The 17,514-nt window shown below is 54.2% G+C and overlaps 2 protein-coding genes across 2 annotated transcripts in view; one reads left to right on the forward strand and one right to left on the reverse strand.

The window, feature by feature from the left end:
• Positions 1-4,891, forward strand: part of EDC3 (enhancer of mRNA decapping 3) — a 33,314-nt gene extending 28,423 nt beyond the window's left edge. The window contains exons 4-7 of the mRNA XM_010001329.1: positions 1,947-2,100; positions 3,123-3,340; positions 4,385-4,747; positions 4,782-4,891. Of these exons, the coding sequence (XP_009999631.1) occupies positions 1,947-2,100; positions 3,123-3,340; positions 4,385-4,719 (707 nt within the window). The 3' untranslated portion in view covers positions 4,720-4,747; positions 4,782-4,891. The remainder of the gene's footprint in view (positions 1-1,946; positions 2,101-3,122; positions 3,341-4,384; positions 4,748-4,781) is intronic.
• A 3,086-nt stretch (positions 4,892-7,977) lies between these two features.
• Positions 7,978-17,295, reverse strand: CLK3 (CDC-like kinase 3). The gene is made up of 12 exons (XM_010001330.1): positions 17,146-17,295; positions 14,420-14,627; positions 11,984-12,077; positions 11,622-11,688; positions 10,557-10,673; positions 10,309-10,475; positions 10,071-10,165; positions 9,613-9,742; positions 9,063-9,145; positions 8,662-8,741; positions 8,335-8,425; positions 7,978-8,201 (listed from the first exon to the last, which is right to left on the reverse strand). The coding sequence occupies exons 1-12, from the start codon at positions 17,292-17,294 to the stop codon at positions 8,016-8,018; spliced, it is 1,467 nt and encodes a 488-aa protein (XP_009999632.1). The 5' UTR covers position 17,295; the 3' UTR covers positions 7,978-8,015.
• Between the last annotated feature and the right edge of the window lie 219 nt (positions 17,296-17,514).

Genomic DNA, 17,514 nt, shown 5'->3' on the forward strand with positions numbered 1-17,514 from the left:
CGGGCTCTGCTCCCCAGGAACAAGGGATGGGACCAGGGGGAACGGCCTCAAGTTGTGCCAGGGGAGGTTGAGGTTGGATGTGAAAAGAAACTTCTTCACTGAAAGGGTAATTAAACACTGGCCCAGGCTGCCCAAGGAGGTGGTTGAATCCCCATCCCTGGCTGTGTTTAAAAGCTGTGTTAGATGTGGTGCTGAGGGACATGATTTAACACTGGACTTGGAAGAGTTGGGTTAATGGTTGGACTAAATGATCCAAAAGGTCTTTTCCAACCAGATCAATTCTGTGATTCCTCTGCCTGTGCCAGAGTAGGAACTAAGAGTACACTCCCAGAGCTCAGCAGACAACTCAGGGCAGTGCCTATGAATTATGTCAACAGAAGGAGCCTTCCTTGCTGGCAGCTGTGTTCCAGCTATGTGCCCATCCCCTATGGAGAGGGAATTAAGCTGTGCTGCTCCTTTGCTGGGAGAGAGGTAGGGACATTCAGGCCAGTTTTAAACAAGGAATAGTGTGTTTTTCTGATTCCACAAAGGAGCAAATCATCAAGCACAGAGCAAAGGATCTCAGAATTATATTGCTGAAGTTAGAATAAAGAGGCTGGTTCTTGGGGCTGAAGACACCCAGGGATCTCTGGCTGGCTGCTGCAGCAGTGTCCTGTCACATTTTGCACTTCTCTCTCCAGGGAGGATTTTCAGTTTCCTTGTCTTCCACCAGTCAACCCACCACACAAACAAATTGCTGTGGCTTCCCTCAGAGCTGCTGGTTGGTGACAAGGTGTTTGGTGGCATTTGTTTCCAGGAGAGCTGACAGATGTGACTGCAGGGCTTATGTCTGTGATTCAGTGCCAGCTTGGAGGAGGAAGGTATAAAGAATCAGTCAGAACAGTTGCTCAGGTTTGTGTTTTTCTTACCTGCTGGTTCCAGGTCAGCTTGCTGGAGGAGTGAGCAGGAGGATTCTGTTCTCAATGCTTAACAAAACCTTTCTTGTTTGTTTGCCCTGGATCCACATGCTGGAGCATTTCCTGGCTCACAGACCAGGCTGTCAAAAATGTCTGAGAAGTGTTTTCCTACAGCCTTTATGTTCTTTCAGCTGCATTGATCCCCTGCTGCTTCTGTGTCTCAGGATTCAGCTTCTGTGGCTCAAACCAGCCCTTTTGGGGACACCTGCCACATAACTGGGGAACCTCTTGTTTTTCTGTCCTGTGTGGGTCAGAGGCTGGAATTTTGGGTGTCAGGAAGCATAAATGCATCCAAGCTTTTCTTGGTGGGAAATCTGGTTCACAGCTTCTCAGACTTTGACAGTGATGAGGAGCAGTTTGGCCATGGGTGGGAGATAAAAGCAGTGGTGGCCTGGAGATTGAGAAATGTGTGAGTCAAAGAGGCCTTCTCAGGTCTCTTGTTGCTAAAATCATCATGGAATGGTTTGGGTTGGAAGGGGCTTTGGAGATCATCCAGATCCAACCCCCTGCATGGGCAGGGACACCTCCCACCAGCCCAGGCTGCTCCAAGCCCCATCCAACCTGCCCTTCAACACTGCCAGGGATGGGGCAGCCACAGCTTCCCTGGGCAACCTGGGCCAGGCTCTCACCACCCTCGCAGCAAAGAATTTCCTCCTCATGTCCCACCTCAGTCTCCCCTCTCATCCTAAGATTGCCAGTTGCTGCTGGATTTGATGGAAACCTGTCCTTTCAAGGCCAGCAGTTCAGCTGTCTCTGCTCCACTCCAGCAGACCAAGCTGACTCTGAGACCCCAGTTTGGATTCATGTGATGATCTCTGCAGGAACCTGCCTTCCTGGGTTACACAGACCCTTGGTAACAGCCACCAAGCCTTTTTTCTGTCATCATTTCAAAGTGCTGTCATATAAAAACCTCACCAGTCAGCAGCATTCTGGATGTCTCTGATTTTTACCTCTTTGTGTCTTCCTCCCTCCCCTCTCTTTGGACCTCAGACTCGGGGCTGGTGGTTCCCAGCGTGTCCTACGAGCTGCACAAAAAGCTGCTCTCGGTGGCAGAGAAGCACGGGCTGACTCTGGAGAGGAGGCTGGAGATGACAGGAGTGTGTGCCAGCCAGATGGCCCTCAGCCTCCTGGGGGGGCCCAACAGGTAAAGCTGCTTCCTTGCCCCTTCTGAGCTTGGCTGGTTTCGTTTATTTTGCAGTTGAGGAGGATTAAGGAGGAGAAATTCTTTTTAGCTGTGGCTCTGCTGTCAAGGGAACACCCCGTGGCTTCAAGGTTGTATCAAATCCCAGACTCATTTGGGGTGGAAGGGGACCTTCCAGATAATTTAGATCCAACCCCCTGCATGGGCAGGGACACCTCCCACCAGCCCAGGCTGCTCCAAGCCCCATCCAGCCTGCCCTTCAACACTGCCAGGGATGGGGCAGCCACAGCTTCCCTGGGCAACCTGGGCCAGGCTCTCACCACCCTCACACTCCACAATTCCCTCCTCATGTCTCACCTCAATCTCCCATCTTCCAGTTTTCATCCCTTCCCCCTTGTCCTCTCCCTCCCTGCCCTTGTCCCAAGTCCCTCCCCAGCTTTCCTGGAGCCCCTTCAGGCACTGGAAGGTGCTCTAAGGTCTCCCTGGAGCCTTCTTTTCTCCAGGCTGAACACCCCAGCTCTCCCAGCCTGGCTCCAGAGCAGAGCTGCTCCAGCCCTCAGATCATCTCTGTGACCTCCTCTGGACTCTGTCCAGAAGCTCCATGTCCTTCCTGTGTTGGGGGTCCAGAACTGAAGACTGCAGACTGTATAATTAGCTTCCTTCTTAAATCAGAGGGGCAGAGCAAAACCTCCTAAAAGCAAAATCCCCTCAACCTCAGACTTGCTAGGTGAGCAGTGCAAATGCCCCCTGCTTTCTTAGGACGAGTTGGCTCCATGATAAACCAAGACAGACCTTGTGCTTTTTGCTGTGGGTGCAAGGAAGTCCTGGAGGACCCTGCAAGCAGAGCAGCTCTCTGGTGTCAGCCCTACAAAAAGGATGTGGGTTCCTTCTTCTGAGGCAACGGAAGGTTTGCAAAACACCTGGTGATTTGCATTTTACTGATGATTTTTGTTTTTTTAACACTTGCAGGAAGGTGGTGAGAGTGTCTTGGGTTTATTGACAGCCCCTTTTTGTCTGTGTTTCAGGCTGAACCCCAAGAATGTGCACCAGAGGCCCACGGTGGCCCTGCTGTGTGGCCCCCACGTGAAGGGGGCCCAGGGGATCAGCTGTGGGCGCCACCTCTCCAACCACGATGTCCATGTCATCCTTTTCCTCCCCAACTTTGTCAAGATGCTGGAATCCATCACCAACGAGCTGAACCTTTTCAGCAAGACACAAGGCCAGCAGGTTTCCAGCGTCAAAGGTGAGGGAGGGAGGAAAAAGGAGGGGAGGGAGAAAAGGAGGGAGGAAGGAGCAGATCTGGTCCCCGCTGCCCTTGGGTCTTGCAGCTCCCCGGTGCCTGCCCGGTGTGGTGGCACCATCTAGTGGCACGGCCAGAGGCAGATGTTGGAGGGACAGCAGCCACCCAGAGGTTGAACAGTGGAGCAGTTGTGCTGGAACAGAGGTTTCCTGTAGGAGCACATAGGGAAGAGCTGCCCGTATGGATGGGAGTCAGAGCAGCTGCTCCTAGGAGAAGGGTTTTCCTTGTTCAGAGTGTGAAATCTGGGAGTGGATGAGCAACCAGCTGCTGCTCCACACCAAGCAGATGGCTTGACTGAGCTGGCCCTGTGCAGATCTCTGCTGCTCCATCCTCTGTGAGATGAGCTGGCTGCTCTTTGTTACTTCCCCAGCCTTATTTTCAAACCTGCTTGCTTTCAACTCCTTGGGAGAAACGAACCTGGGAATTAGGGAACAGCAGGAGGTTTTTTGTTGTGGTAGGATGGGGGTTGCCTGGGCTGGCTGAGCCACCTGCCTGTTGGGACAGGGGTCCTTGCTCTGAGGACCTTGTGGTGTGTGAGGTGGGTATGGTACAGAGGAGGTGAGTGCAGGGAGACTGATGGAGCTCAGTGGGGTAGGCAGCACAGGAGCTGCCTTTCCATAGCAGAGGTGATCAGCCTGTTCTAGAAAAACAGGCCCTTTTTTTTTCCAGCTGGTGGAATATAAACCAGTCCTTTTATAACCAAGAGAGTGCACCCCTGAGTGGGTGAGCCAGCTCAGCAGCAGCCTCTAGGGCTGCTCAAGTGCTGCCCGCTTGCTGAGATGTTGCACCTGAGGCTCTGTGAAGGTTCTAAAGAGCTTTAAAATAGCATCATATGTGGTAGGACAGCAGCAAGAGCAGGTAAGGTCAGACTTTTCTGCAGCAGGATTGTGGGTGCTGGAGTCTTCAGCTGAGCAATCTGCTGGCAGCACCAGGTGGGGAAGGCACTGGTGTCAGTCTGGTCCTCAGCAGAGTTTGTGTTTCTTTCAGATCTCCCAGATACCCCCGTTGACCTGGTGATCAACTGCCTGGATTGTCATGAAAATGCCTTTTTGAGGGATCAGCCTTGGTACAAAGCAGTTGTGGACTGGGCCAACCAGAACAGGGCACCCGTCCTCAGCATCGACCCTCCCATCAACGAGCTGGAACAGGGCATTGATGCCAAGTGGTCCCTGGCCCTGGGTCTGCCCCTGCCCCTGGGTGAGAGGGCAGGACGTGTGTACCTCTGTGACATTGGCATTCCCCAGAAGGTCTTTCAGGAAGTGGGAATAAACTACCACTCACCCTTTGGCTGCAAATTTGTCATTCCCCTGCATTCCACTTAGAGCCTGTCCAGCCACAAGGCTCTGTAGGGTGAGAAGAGGAGGAGGAGGAAGAGGAGGAGGAGGATGAAGAAGAGGAGGAGGAGGTCAAATAAGCTGTCCAGTGGATCTTGACTTAGTAAACTCGCCTTAAGGATGTGAAGTTCTGAGGAGTTTTCCTTCCAGAAGAATCATTGTGTATTGCAAAAGAAAAAAGAAAAAAAAGAAGAAAAAAATAAAAAAGAAGAAGACATTTAAAAAAAAAAGGAAAAGAAAAAGACTCATAAAATGGAACAGGAAAAAAAAAAAAAAGAAGGAAGCAAATGTTCCTGCAAAGCTGTGTCCATTCTCCTGTGTCCTGGTAGGAAGGAACATGCAGGAAGGTGGTGTCTGGCCCCTGGTGGAGGCAGCTGCTGCTGCCCTGGCATGGCCAGGAGCCTGTTTGCTGAGGGACGTGGAGGTGGGACAAGAGGTTGGAGATCTGAGTTGTGTTTCTTGGTCCTTCTGGGCGGATAGACCCAGCAAGGGTGCCCTGGTGGGCACCCAATGGGTGCCCTTGGCTGTGTAGAGATACCTTCTGCTGCAGTTGGTTGGGAGGGAGGATTTGGTTTGGTTCTGTTGTTCTTTTTTTACTCCCCCCTCCTCTGTTTCCTCTGTTTTCTGTTCCTGAAGGCAGCTGTAGCTTGCTCTGCCTCCTGGACCTGCAGCTCCTCCAGGAGAGCATTCCCTCCATGGAAGGCTCATGGCAAGAGCCAGAATTTCTTGGGTCACACATTCTGGGAACACCTGTGTCCTCAGCTAGGCCTTACTTGCTTTGTATACTCTGTTGGCTTGTTGTTTATTTGCTCTAGTGGGTGAAGCCCAGGTCTACAGGAGACCAGGGGTGTTTTGGGACAACTTCTGCAGGGTTGTTGGTTGGGGTTGTTCTCTCTCCTTCTTTCTGGCTCAGTGAGAGGCTGAATCAGGGAGAGCACAGTGAAGCAGGACAGTAGCACCCTGTGGCACGGTGTGTGGTGCAGGTAGTGGTTGGGTGAGTTCCCCCAATGCTTTCCAGTATCCCCTCTGCACTCACTGGGCTTTGGGAGGTGGGTCATGGATCTGTTATTCCCTTTGGGCTCGTAGCCTGTGGATAGGGTGGGCATGCCTGTGTGTACCCATGTGCTGGGAACCACCTTGAGGAAGGACTTCCTCAGCTTCCACAGTCCTGTTTGGCTGCAGGAGATGGAGCTGCTGCCCTCCTGGAGGGGCACAGCACCAGGTTCTGGACTGAATCACCACAGAGAGGCTGCCCCAGATTGCTCTGCTCCCTGCTCTTGGGCACTTCCCATGCACTGCCAGGGTGTTATCTATTCCTACATTCATTTTGTTGTCCTGGTGGAGCCTTGGAGCGGTGCCTAGAGCAGGAACAAGCTAAGGATCCATCTGTGTGTGCTCTCTGAAGGCTTTTTGAGCTGCCCCAGGGAAGCACAAGGTCCTGGGCTCCGTGTTAGCTCCCCATGCCACGGGCACAGCAGTACCTGACCTGTCCCCAGAGCTCCTGCAGGTACCTGAACCCTGCACAGACCCTGTTCTGGCAGCTGGGAGAACTTGAGGGCTTCAAACAGGGCTTTTTGTCTGCTTGGATCAAAAGCCACATGTATCTACCTCAGCAGGACCGAGGGCTCTGCCCCTCTGGGGGTCTGGACCACTGGCTCCTTGAGCTGGGCTGGGGGACCCCACTGTGCCAGCTGGCCTGGAGCTCTGCATGGAGAGGCTGGTGACCAGCAGGGCTGCCATTCCTGTCCCCTTGAAAGGGCAAAGCAGCTCCTCCTCAGGGGAAGCACCTTTCAGCTGGAGCTGGAGTGGCAGTGAAGGTGCTCTGGTTTGTCTCAGACACCCCGGGAAGGGCTGGCAGGCAGGTGAGTTAGTTAAACACGAGGCTTCTCTCTGCCTTTCTTCTTCCTTCTGCTGTTGCAGCTTCTTCTAACCCTCTGCCAGGCCAGAGGGGGCAGTGGGTGGCTTCCAGAGGTGGGGCTTGCTGTAGTCCAGTGGTAGCTTTAGCCACCTTGGTTCCACTTTTCCTTGCTGCAGAGACAACCTGCCCTTTCCATGTCTGCTTCCCCAGGCTTTTCTCACCTCTGCTGGGTTTGTTTGTCTGTTGAGCTGTAGGTTGCACCTGTGTAGGCATCTTCCTGGCTTTAGGGACCTTTCCTGCCCCCACACTGCTGTGGCCCTGGCTGAAGTGCCATGCCCAGCAGGGCACTGACCCAGGGAGATGTTTGTGCAGGGCTGGCAGGTGGGGTCAGGGCTCCATTGCCAGCCCTGCAGCAATAGGGTTTCCCCACCTTGCAGCAAAAAAAATCAATAGTGACCAGCGTTGGAGGGTACAAACCATCATGGACTCCCCAGTCCTCCCTGCATGGGGCATTTAGGGCAGCTTTGGGCTCAGTTAAACTTTGTGTTTGATTCCTGGAGCTGAGCTGTGGGGAATGTGGCCTCAGAAACAAAGGCTCCCCTGAGGAAGTGGTGACCTCACCCCCTGCTTCTCTGCAGGTTTGAGCTCTGCTGGAACACACTCTGAGCCCCAGAAAGGGGCCTGGGGGCCCTTCTTCTCCCCCTTACCAGAGTGAATTTAAAGACTGGACCACTTCTTTTAAGCTGTGTTTGATTTTCTAACCCCCCCAGCTTTCACCACCACCACAGGGACTGCCCAGGGGTGCTGCTCTGGTCACTGCCATGTGAAGGTCACTGCTCTGTCACTGCTTGGTTGTTCCATTTGTGACCTGTTTGTAACGACTCCTTCTTGCCACTGCTGGGGGATGCCCTGAAATAAAGTGCAACTCTTCGTGTGTGCTGTTCATGTGCAGCTATTTATTTGTCTGCTGGCAGCTTTCCTGATGCTCTGGGGCAGAAACCAGATGAATCCATCCCCTCACCCTCACTTTTTAAGCCTCCAGTGAAGCAAAAATTACTGCTGCAAAAAAAACCTGCTGCTTCCATTTCCAGTTCATTGTTTGGTTTTTTTTTTTTTCAACATCTCCATCTTTCTTCGTTGTGAAAGGCAGAAGTGGGAGCAAGAGACCCCTACACCTGCCTACAAGGGAAGTATCAAACAATAAGAAACACTTTTATTTTAACTTTACAACATATAAATAAATCTGTGCTTTCCAATGTAGCTCCTCTCCCAACCCGCACCCCCACCTCCCTCCCCGGGGTCCTTATGGCCAGGGCCCCAGCCCCTCCAAACTCAAAGAGAGAAGAGAGGGAGTGGGGCTGAAGTGCAGTGGTCAGAGAGATCCTGGCTGTAGAGCTGGGAGCAGGTTGTCACACCTGCCCTGTTGTCATCTGCTGAGGTCCCTGCTGGCCCCACGGCCGCACAACATCCGCTCCTCGGCGGAGAGGCCGGCGAAGAAGGGGTGCAGGAGGGCTTCAGAGATCGTGATCCGTCGGGAAGGGTCAAACTCCAACATCCTCCTCATCAAGTCAAAGAGCTGGGCGTGCTCCAGGGAGTCGTGCAGCATGTAGGACTGCAAGAGAAAGAGGGGGTGGGACACTCAGAGAGAGAGGGGTGGGGACGGGGACTGCGCCCCTGCTGCGGGGAAGGGAACAGCTGCTCTGGCTGGCCAGGCAGGTAGGCGTTGCCCAGGGAGCAGCACTTACCCGCAGGGGTTTGCAGTTCTCCTGGACGTATCTCCCATCTGATGTGTTCTCATCCCATACCAGGTTCCCATTGTGGAAATATTTTTGCTTCCTGGAGAGGAAAGGCAGTGGTGACGAGGCCGTGAGGGACATACTGACCCAGCCTGAGCTGCCCTCTCTGCCCTGCTCAACCCTTTCCCCTCAAACTCATCATCAGGCTCATCAATTAAACTCCCAGCACTTCTCCCATGGCTTCACCCACCTAGGTGAGACCCCTCCCCCCATGTGAGGAGAGAGGATTGGTAGCCAGAATAATGTCCTGGAATGAGTTCAGGAAGAGGTTCTTACCGAGTTTTATGGATCATGTGAGACGGGATCGGCCCGAGGATTTTTTCCATCATGACAAGATGCTCACGATTCTCATGGGTCTGCAAAGGAAAAGAGCATCAGGGCATTAATTCAGAGCCTGGAGAGGTGAAGACAAAAGGTCCCTTAAACAAGTACAGGGGGAGAAGAGAAGCCTCCACCAGGAATGGTGCAGATCCTGTCCCACCTCTGCCTCCTCTCTTGACCGTTCTGTTCTTCACAGAGTGAAGAAACCAGAATTGATCTGAACCTTGTCCTTTCAGCAAGGCACGAGTTCCCAAGCCTTGAATTTCCCTGGGCTTCTTTTGCACCTCTGCTGCTGCTTTTTAGTGCCCACCCAGTAAGGATGTGGAAGGGTACAAAGCCTCCTGCAGGTCCCACACCGGGAAGAGCGTGAAGCCTCGGTAGTACTCGAACAGAATGCAGCCAGTGCTCCAGACATCACATGGCTGTGCCCAGCCCAGCTCTGCAAAGAGAAGCCAGTTACCTTGGTGCTCCCAGCAAGTCCCACCAGATTCCTACTGCTTCCTTGCTGAAACTGCCAGGATGACACCAAGACAGACTTAGCAGTTATCCATGAGCTTTCCAGTGCTGGAAGAGGCCTGTCGCATCCCCCCGGATGATTCTGTTTCAGCTGATGCTGACTCCATGTTCCCCAAGAGCTCATGTCTGCACTCCCCAAGTCTCACAGGCTTTTCCTCCACTCCCAGCTCCAGCTCAAGGCCCTGCACTATCCCTTTACTCCATACCCCTGTTCCATACAACCAAGACCTTGGGACCAGTCAGCATTTCAGCTTGTTCCCAAGCCACGGTCTAGAACTAGAGCTCTCTCATCTGGTTTTTCCTCCAGACACCATCATCCTTCAGCATCCCTGGGACAACTCTTCTCCTCCACCTGCCCCAAGAGTCCCCCCAAAACCCAGGAGGACTCACCCAGGATGACCTCGGGGGGGCGGTAGTGCCGGGTAGCCACGATGGTGGTGTGGTGCTCGTGGTCGAAGGTGGCGCTCCCAAAGTCTGCCACACGGATGCTCGTGTTCCGGATGGATTTCTCCTCACAGCTCTGCAAGGGAACAACAAGCCCTCACGTTCAGGGTGAAGCTGGGCTTTGAGAAGAACCCTCTGACCCCAGAACAGCCGTGCCTGGGCTGCTAAGCAGAAGGATGACAACTGTGAAGCTCTGAGGTCTTTACATCTCAGGGATACTCTGGGGACAGGAGCCAGTGAAGCAGGTTTGTGGCTTTTAGAAAGATACAGGAGAAAGACGAGGCCCAACTTCCAGTTTATTCCCGCTTGTAAGGTGTGGAAGAGGGAGAGAACAGCCCATTTCTGCAGGGAGGGACAGGCAGGCTATTTCTGGGCTATTCCCTTGTCCTTTGGACACAACCCACCTTGTTCTCGTTGTACAAAGTGTCAAAATCCGAGTTGACAAACAGGATGTTTTCTGGCTTGAGGTCAGTGTGAGTCAGCTGGTTGTCATGTAGAACTGCCCAGGTGGAGGAGAAAAAAAACAAACAAGACAGCTGAAAACCACACACTGAAGCACCTACAGAACCTTCAGCCAAGTCAGCTCCTTCTGTGCTCCCTCCCAACCCGTGCTGGTGGGAGCCAGGGCCCTGGGTGACTCACATCTCAAGGCATGGCAGAGCTGGTAGGCCATGTGTCGGATCTGAGGGAGAGGGTAGGGCTGGAAGTTGTTCTCCTTCAGGAACTCAAAAGTGTTCTTGCCCAGAAGCTCAAAGGCAATGCACATGTGGCCGTGGAAGTTGAACCAGTCTGACATCAGGACACACAAGCTGTGCACAAGAGAAAGACTTGAGGAGTCACCGTCGCCCAGGGACTCGATGGAAGTTCTCCCAGTTCCAGCAGGAACTTACAATTTGTTCTCCTTGTCCTTCTCTTTGATTTTTTTCAGGACGTTGATTTCCAGCCTGGCTGCTTCTCGGTACTTCCCGACGTTCTTGATGATCTTCAGAGCCACCTGAGATTTGCCTCTGTAAAGGGAGGAGGAGGGAAAAAAAAGGATGGAATGGAAGAAAAAGCCTGTGTCCTCCACGTCCTCCAGCACCTTCCTCCCCTCTCTGAGGAGGTGGGAGGTCCCAGCAGCTCCACTGCTAAGCTGACCCCATGGCTCAGAGCCAGACCAAGGGTCAGGAGGAGACAGGGGTCAAGTGTAACCACAGGAGAGGTTAAATGAAAGTAGCCCAGGAGATGAAGAGGTCACCCTCCCCAGCTGCCTGGCCCACCCCTCAGCTGGAGGTGGCTGCTTTTACAGCAGAACAGCCTGTGCTGATGCCCTCGGGCCCTGAACACTCCCCTGCTTCCCTTGACATGTGACTCTGAAACTGAGGTAGGAACTGAGCCCCTTCCCACTGGTCATGAGAAATAACTTGTACAGCAGCACCAGGTGACCCCAGTTTGGTCCAGTGGAGTCACAAGCCCAGGTGAAACTGGCAGCATTAATCATAGAATCCCAGACTGGTTTGGGTTGGAAGGGACCTTCAAGATCATCTACATCCACCCCCCTGCATGGGCAGGGACACCTCCCACCAGCCCAGGCTGCTCCAAGCCCCATCCAACCTGCCCTTCAACACTGCCAGGGATGGGGCAGCCACAGCTTCCCTGGGCAACCTGGGCCAGGCTCTCACCACCCTCACACTCCACAATTCCCTCCTCATGTCTCACCTCAATCTCCCCTCTGCCAGTTTTCATCCCTTCCCCCTTGTCCTCTCCCTCCCTGCCCTTGTCCCAAGTCCCTCCCCAGCTTTCCTGGAGCCCCTTCAGGCCCTGGAAGGTGCTCTAAGGTCTCCCTGGAGCCTTCTCTTCTCCAGGCTGAACACCCCAACTCTCCCAGAGCAGAGCTGCTCCAGCCAGGCTTGTGAGCTGGTTGCACCAAGGACAGCCCACATCCCTCCCTATATCTGGAAGGAAAAGCCACCCACCTGGCATGGTCCACACACTCCACCACTTTGCCAAAAGTGCCTTCACCGAGGCTGCCCACAATCTCATCTAGGAGAGAAAACAGGAGTGGATGTGAACCTCAGGGGCCTGGCCAAGAGCTGAGGCCCTGCAGCTTCACAGCAATAAAAGCAACAAAAAAAATTAAAGGCCAAGCAACAAAACGTCTCTTGACTGCTACTCTCTTTAAAAACTCTACTGTCTTGCCTGGGGCGAGTTACTGCTCAGTCCGTTTTTAAAGGCAATAAAACCACTAGAGACCCCTCCAGTAGGGAAGGGGAGAGATCTGGTCTAACCCGGGGGGTAGGAAGTAGAGAGGTAAAGTGTTACGGAAGGGTGGCTGTACATCGCTGCTGGAGCCAATCGCCGATCCTGCACACCAGGTGGCCTTCTTTGTCATCTTCCACGCTCCTGCTGCGCTTACTGCTCTGCTGGCTCCTCTGCACACACCGCCCCCCCCCGCGGGCGGGTCCCAGCGCAGGGTTGGGTGGTCATTCAAAGGTGGGTGGAGACGACGGGTGAGCCGGTTGGTTGGATTTTCCAGATCCCAGCATTTTCATAAGGCACACAGGATATATAACGATAGGGATATTGCAAGGGAGACGTCAAGACACAAACTGACTTCAAAACAGAAAAGTCATCAACAGGTTTGTCAAGGAAAAGTCTCGGCTCAGCAGCTGCGGCCTCGAAAAGGAAAACGCCCCCCTCTGGGAATCATGGAATGGGTTGGGCTTAAAGAGCATCTGGGCCCAACCCCCTGCACGGGCAGGGACACCTCCCACCAGCCCAGGCTGCTCCAAGCCCCATCCAACCTGCCCTTCAACACTGCCAGGGATGGGGCAGCCACAGCTTCCCTGGGCAACCTGGGCCAGGCTCTCACCACCCTCACACTCCACAATTCCCTCCTCATGTCTCACCTCGATCTCCCTCTTCCAGTTTTCATCCCTTCCCCCTTGTCCTCTCCCTACAAGCCCTCCTCTGTGCAGGGAGGCAGCAGCTGGGAAGCTCCAGGGACAAGCTGGCTTGGCACCACTGTTCCCAGGGAGCAGCAGCTTCCCCAGCAGCACTGCAGGTGCTGCCAGAGGCACCAGGAGCCTTTGCCAGAAGAACCTCATTTTCTCCCACTGCAAACGTGCCAAAGGGTAGACAAGCTGTCAGCTTGGACAGGCTGTCCAGTAGAAGCCAGAGTAGCAGTTCTCCCTGCTCCTGGGTACCTCAGTTCCTGCCAGCTTCCCAGAGCCATGTCCTGCCCTGGCTCCAGCCAGCCCTTCCCTCCTGGACACAACCAGCCAGCAGCCTGATGCTCAATCCATCCAGCTGCCAACAGACCTGCTGTTGAGTTTCAGCCTTAGGAGGCAATTTGAAGCCTGGGAGAACCTTAGGAAGAGTTACATGAATCCCTAGGGAATGTTTCACTTCACTTCAGGTATCCACGAAAGATGTGAGGTCACGTTCACCCCTGCTACTGGGAGCTTCTACTGGAAAACCAGCCAAACATTCCCCAAAAGACCCAGGGTCCACAAAGCAAGCTGCCCTAATTCCTCATCTCTTTGCATTCAGCCTTAAAACCAGTTCCAATCTGTCCAGCCAAAGAAATTCATACCAAGCTCTGCATTTCCATGCCCAAACTTCCAGCAGGCTTCTGTTGTCCCTCACTTCCCCTCAGCTACTCCAAACTACTGAGCTACCATCAAACCCCAGGTCAGCTGAAAAGGAGGAGAAGGTAGAAGTTGGGACAGCTGGGAGAATTCCAAGGACTGGGAACAGACCAGCCCAAACCTGCACCCCCCCCCCAGCACCGCACGCAAACCAGGCTGGAGGGTTTTCAGTGGGACCCTGGCTCCTTCCTACAACTCAAAAGTCCACTGGAAAGAAAAAGAAGGAGGAAAGCAACAGCCTGTCAGCAGTTCCCAGCCATGCAGAGATCCCCTCTAACTGCAGGGATCCTTTAGCTGGAATTCCATTTCAAAGCAACAAACTGGTGGAAGATGGAAACGTTCCTTTCAGGAGAGAAGAGGTGACCCTTGGGCTGATACCTCACACCACTTCCAGGGCATCCCTGGGACCAACCACCCCACCCAGCTCCAAATATTCCATGTGAATCCTTGGAAGGAATACTACATTGCAGGGTGGGAAACAGGGAAGTTTTCAAAGCAGCTGAAATCCAAGGATACTTGTGTGGAAACAGGCAGAGAGGACACGTGTGTGTCCTGGGAGGGTGGGAACCTTCATCTAACCCAGGGGTTCATAACCACAGGGATGATGGCTCAGGAGAGCCAGGCTGATGGATCCCACCTGGCAGGGGACCCTGCAGACAGCTCTGTCCCACCACTGCACCCCTCAGCAGCAGCAGGGGGCAGAAGCAAAGCCCTCTGGCTGTGTCTCAACCCCACCAGTGCCTGATGCCAGCAGCCAGGCTCATCCTCTTTAGCCTGTCTCATCCACACCATTCCAAGCCTTCCCTGCTCCCCTCCCTGGCCATGCACAACACCACTTCATTTCCTCACCCATGAAAGCTACAGAGGCTGGACTAATCAAACCACCAAGCTACAGACACTTCCCTCTGAACAAGACACAGATTTGGTTGGACCAGACATTCCACAAACACACACACACCAAAAAAACCAAACCAAACAAACCACCAACAACCAAACCAAACAACAACAAAACCACCAAACCCACGGGATGAGAGGTACTCACCCAGAGTGTTCCCAGCTGAAAGGAGGGAAGAACAGTTAACAAAACCTCAACCAATCCTGAACTCGTTCTGGATGCTACTCACCGAGGAGGTACTGCTACAAGACCTGCTCCTGCGTTTCCGGCAGTGGTGGGGATATTTCTTGGCATGGTGCTGTTCCCTGCCCCTGGATCGCCGCCAGTTCCTCGAGCGGGTGGAGTAATAGTCCTCTCCAAATGATGGGCTTCGGTCTTCAAACCTGTAGGGAGCGCTGTCCCGTCTGTACCTCCTGTGGTAAGGCATCCTGTCATGGCTGGAGCAGGGAGGAAGAGGAGGGTTGGTGGCTGGAAGGAGGCGAGAGTCCTGCTGGAACCGGGTGGTCTTTGCTCCCCACCCGCCGGGGGAAGCGGCAGGAGCCCGGAGGCAGCTCTTGGAGGTTGCAGAGCTGCCTGCTGCCTTGCCCCGCTGCTCAGCTGAGGGGAAGGAGAAGGTTGGTGAGAGGAACTGGCATTGCCAGGGTTTCATGGAGCTGGGAGGGGAAACCACCCGCTGAGAGCTCCAGCTGAGCTGCCTCCCTCAGCTCGGCCGCCTCCTCCCTACGGAATCATGTCATAGGATCACAGACTGGTTTGGGTCAGAAGGGACGTTAAAGATCACCCAGCCCCAGCCCCCTGCATGGGCAGGGACACCTCCCACCAGCCCAGGTTGCTCCAAGCCCCATCCAACCTGCCCTTCAACACTGCCAGGGATGGGGCAGCCACAGCTTCCCTGGGCAACCTGGGCCAGGCTCTCACCACCCTCACACTCCACAATTCCCTCCTCATGTCTCACCTCAATCTCCCTCTTCCAGTTTTCATCCCTTCCCCCTAGTCCTCTCCCTCCCTGCCCTTGTCCCAAGTCCCTCCCCAGCTTTCCTGGAGCCCCTTCAGGCACTGGAAGGTGCTCTGAGCTCTTCCCAGATACACAAGTGTTTTTCTGACATTCCTCCTCCCCCAGGAAGGATCCTCATTAGTTCCTCAACACACAAGAACTGAGCCCCCCCCAGGGGGGCCCTGCAAGTCCCCCAAACACCAAGCTCTGTGCACACACACCAGCCCAACAGCTCATTAGCAGGAGCCAGGGGAGCACTGGGGCTCTGCAGCAAAGTCCAGCTCCTGTTCCTCCAGCAACAAAGCTGAGTGACAGTAATTGCAGCTACAGATGGAGCCTGTACAACTTGAAGGGACAATTACCACTCAAAATAGCAGCAAACACTGCTTTTGATGACAGAACCCTTAAAACACACCAGGCACAGAAGAGAACCTTTCCTTAACAACAGGTAACCCCCCCCCAAATGCATTTACAATAAAGCTTTAATTTCTTTTCTTGAAAAGCAGCTTTTAGGCTTCTTGCCTAAAGTCCCAAGTGCACACAGACAAAAAAGTCTCAGTTGTGTCACAAAACTCAGCATCCTGCTCAGCTTCCTTGATTCAATTCTACAGCTCACCCAACTGTTTGCCAGGGGTTTTGTCACCACTGAACTCTCTGCTGTTTCCCAAATAAAACAAGTCAAAGGACAGTAAAAGAGACTTATTAAATGGTTTCAGCCAGTGGGTGCAGAGGCATCAGGCACAGCTCCCCCCGTGTCACCAGGGATCAGCTGGAGTGGCACAGGCAGCTTGAGGAGGAGCACAGCTCTGCCTGGTGGCACTGCCAGCAGGTCCCACGGGACCTGCAGAGCTGAAGGCAGGAGCTGCAGATGCTCCCAGGGCACTTCCCTTCCCCTGAGCAGCAGGGGCAGGGTCACTGGGCAGTGTCACACTGCTCCTGCCCCCAGAAAGCACCTCCATCCTCTCCCCCCTCAGCTAACAACAGCTCCCACCTGCTTCCCACCCTGTCAAGGGAGAAGCTGCATCTTAGGGAGGTCACCTCATCTTGGATCAAGAATAAAATTCCAATTCCAAACTCCTGCCAAGGCAGCAGCAGCTCCAGGACACCAGAGAACCATCCAAAGCACCAAAAAAACCACCCTGCTGCTCTGCTCCAGCCCTGACATGCAACCCCAAACACACCTCTGTGGGTGTTGCTGAGACACTGAGGAACCTGCAGGAGGCTCAGGGTCTGAGACTGAAGGTTTTCACCTCCTAAAAGCCTGTTTTCATCCAAATCCATCCTACACAACCCATCAGATGAGAGGCTGGGAAAGCCCTTTGTGCTGGATTTCACAACCCACTTCCTTCGAGTCAACAAAAAGCCAGGCTGGGAAGAGAAATTAATCCACAGAACATTTCAGGAATTCAAGGATTAACTCAGCTCCCTTCTGGCTACACCTGACCTGGTCCAACCAGTGGAACCACAAGGGGCTGGGGTCCCACCAAGCAGGCAGCCAGGACTTCCCTTCCAGAAGCTTCCCCACAGCTCCTGTCCTGGCAGCCCTTACCCAGCACCTCATTGTCCCTGTGGGAATGCTGAACAAAGAGGGGACCAAAGGTCAAATCCAAAGTGGGGAAGCTCAGTTGATGATGCTCAGATCTTTGCTGCCAGCACAGGTGAGGGAGAAGGGCTTGTTACTGACAGGGGCTTGGTGCTGCTTCCAGAGGGACCTGGGGCTGTTGGGAGAGGCTTTAAAAACTGGGAAAACGTTAAAACTGGGAAGTGTGATTCCAGGGCAGGATGTTCTGCCTCACCAGGCAGAACCAGCTGAAGGGAAGGCACCAAGACTGAAGCCCTTTCTTTTCCCCCCCTCAGGGCTGAGAACTCAGGGAAGGGCTCAGCAGGGGCTGCCAAACACCTCCCGGGACGGCTGGAAGATGAGGGACAAACCCACCCCCGCTGCCCCAACCCGCTCCTACCTTCTGGATCTGGACCTCCTGGAGAGATCCCTGCGGGGGAGGCACCTCAGCCTCCCCTCGTACTCCCTGCTCCGGGACCTCCTCCTCTTCCAGCGGTGGCCCAGGGAGCTGTGGGGCTGCGGGGACCGGTACCTCCGGCAGTGATGCATCTGGGGGCACGGCGGGACCCTCTGCTCGGGACGTGCCCTCCCCGGGCACCCCCCCCACCCTCCCATGCCCCCAGCCCCACAGGGACCCCCCCCGAACCTCCCACCATCTTCACTAAACCTACCTCATCCTGTCTCACCTCATCCTTCCTCCCCAAACCTCCATCACCTCAACCTCCTTCACTTCAGCCTCCCTCTCCAAACCTCCCTCCCCAAACCCTAC

The sequence above is a fragment of the Chaetura pelagica genome, unplaced genomic scaffold, assembly GCF_000747805.2.
Source record: "Chaetura pelagica isolate M959 unplaced genomic scaffold, ChaPel_1.0 scaffold397, whole genome shotgun sequence".
Taxonomy (NCBI): domain Eukaryota; kingdom Metazoa; phylum Chordata; class Aves; order Apodiformes; family Apodidae; genus Chaetura; species Chaetura pelagica.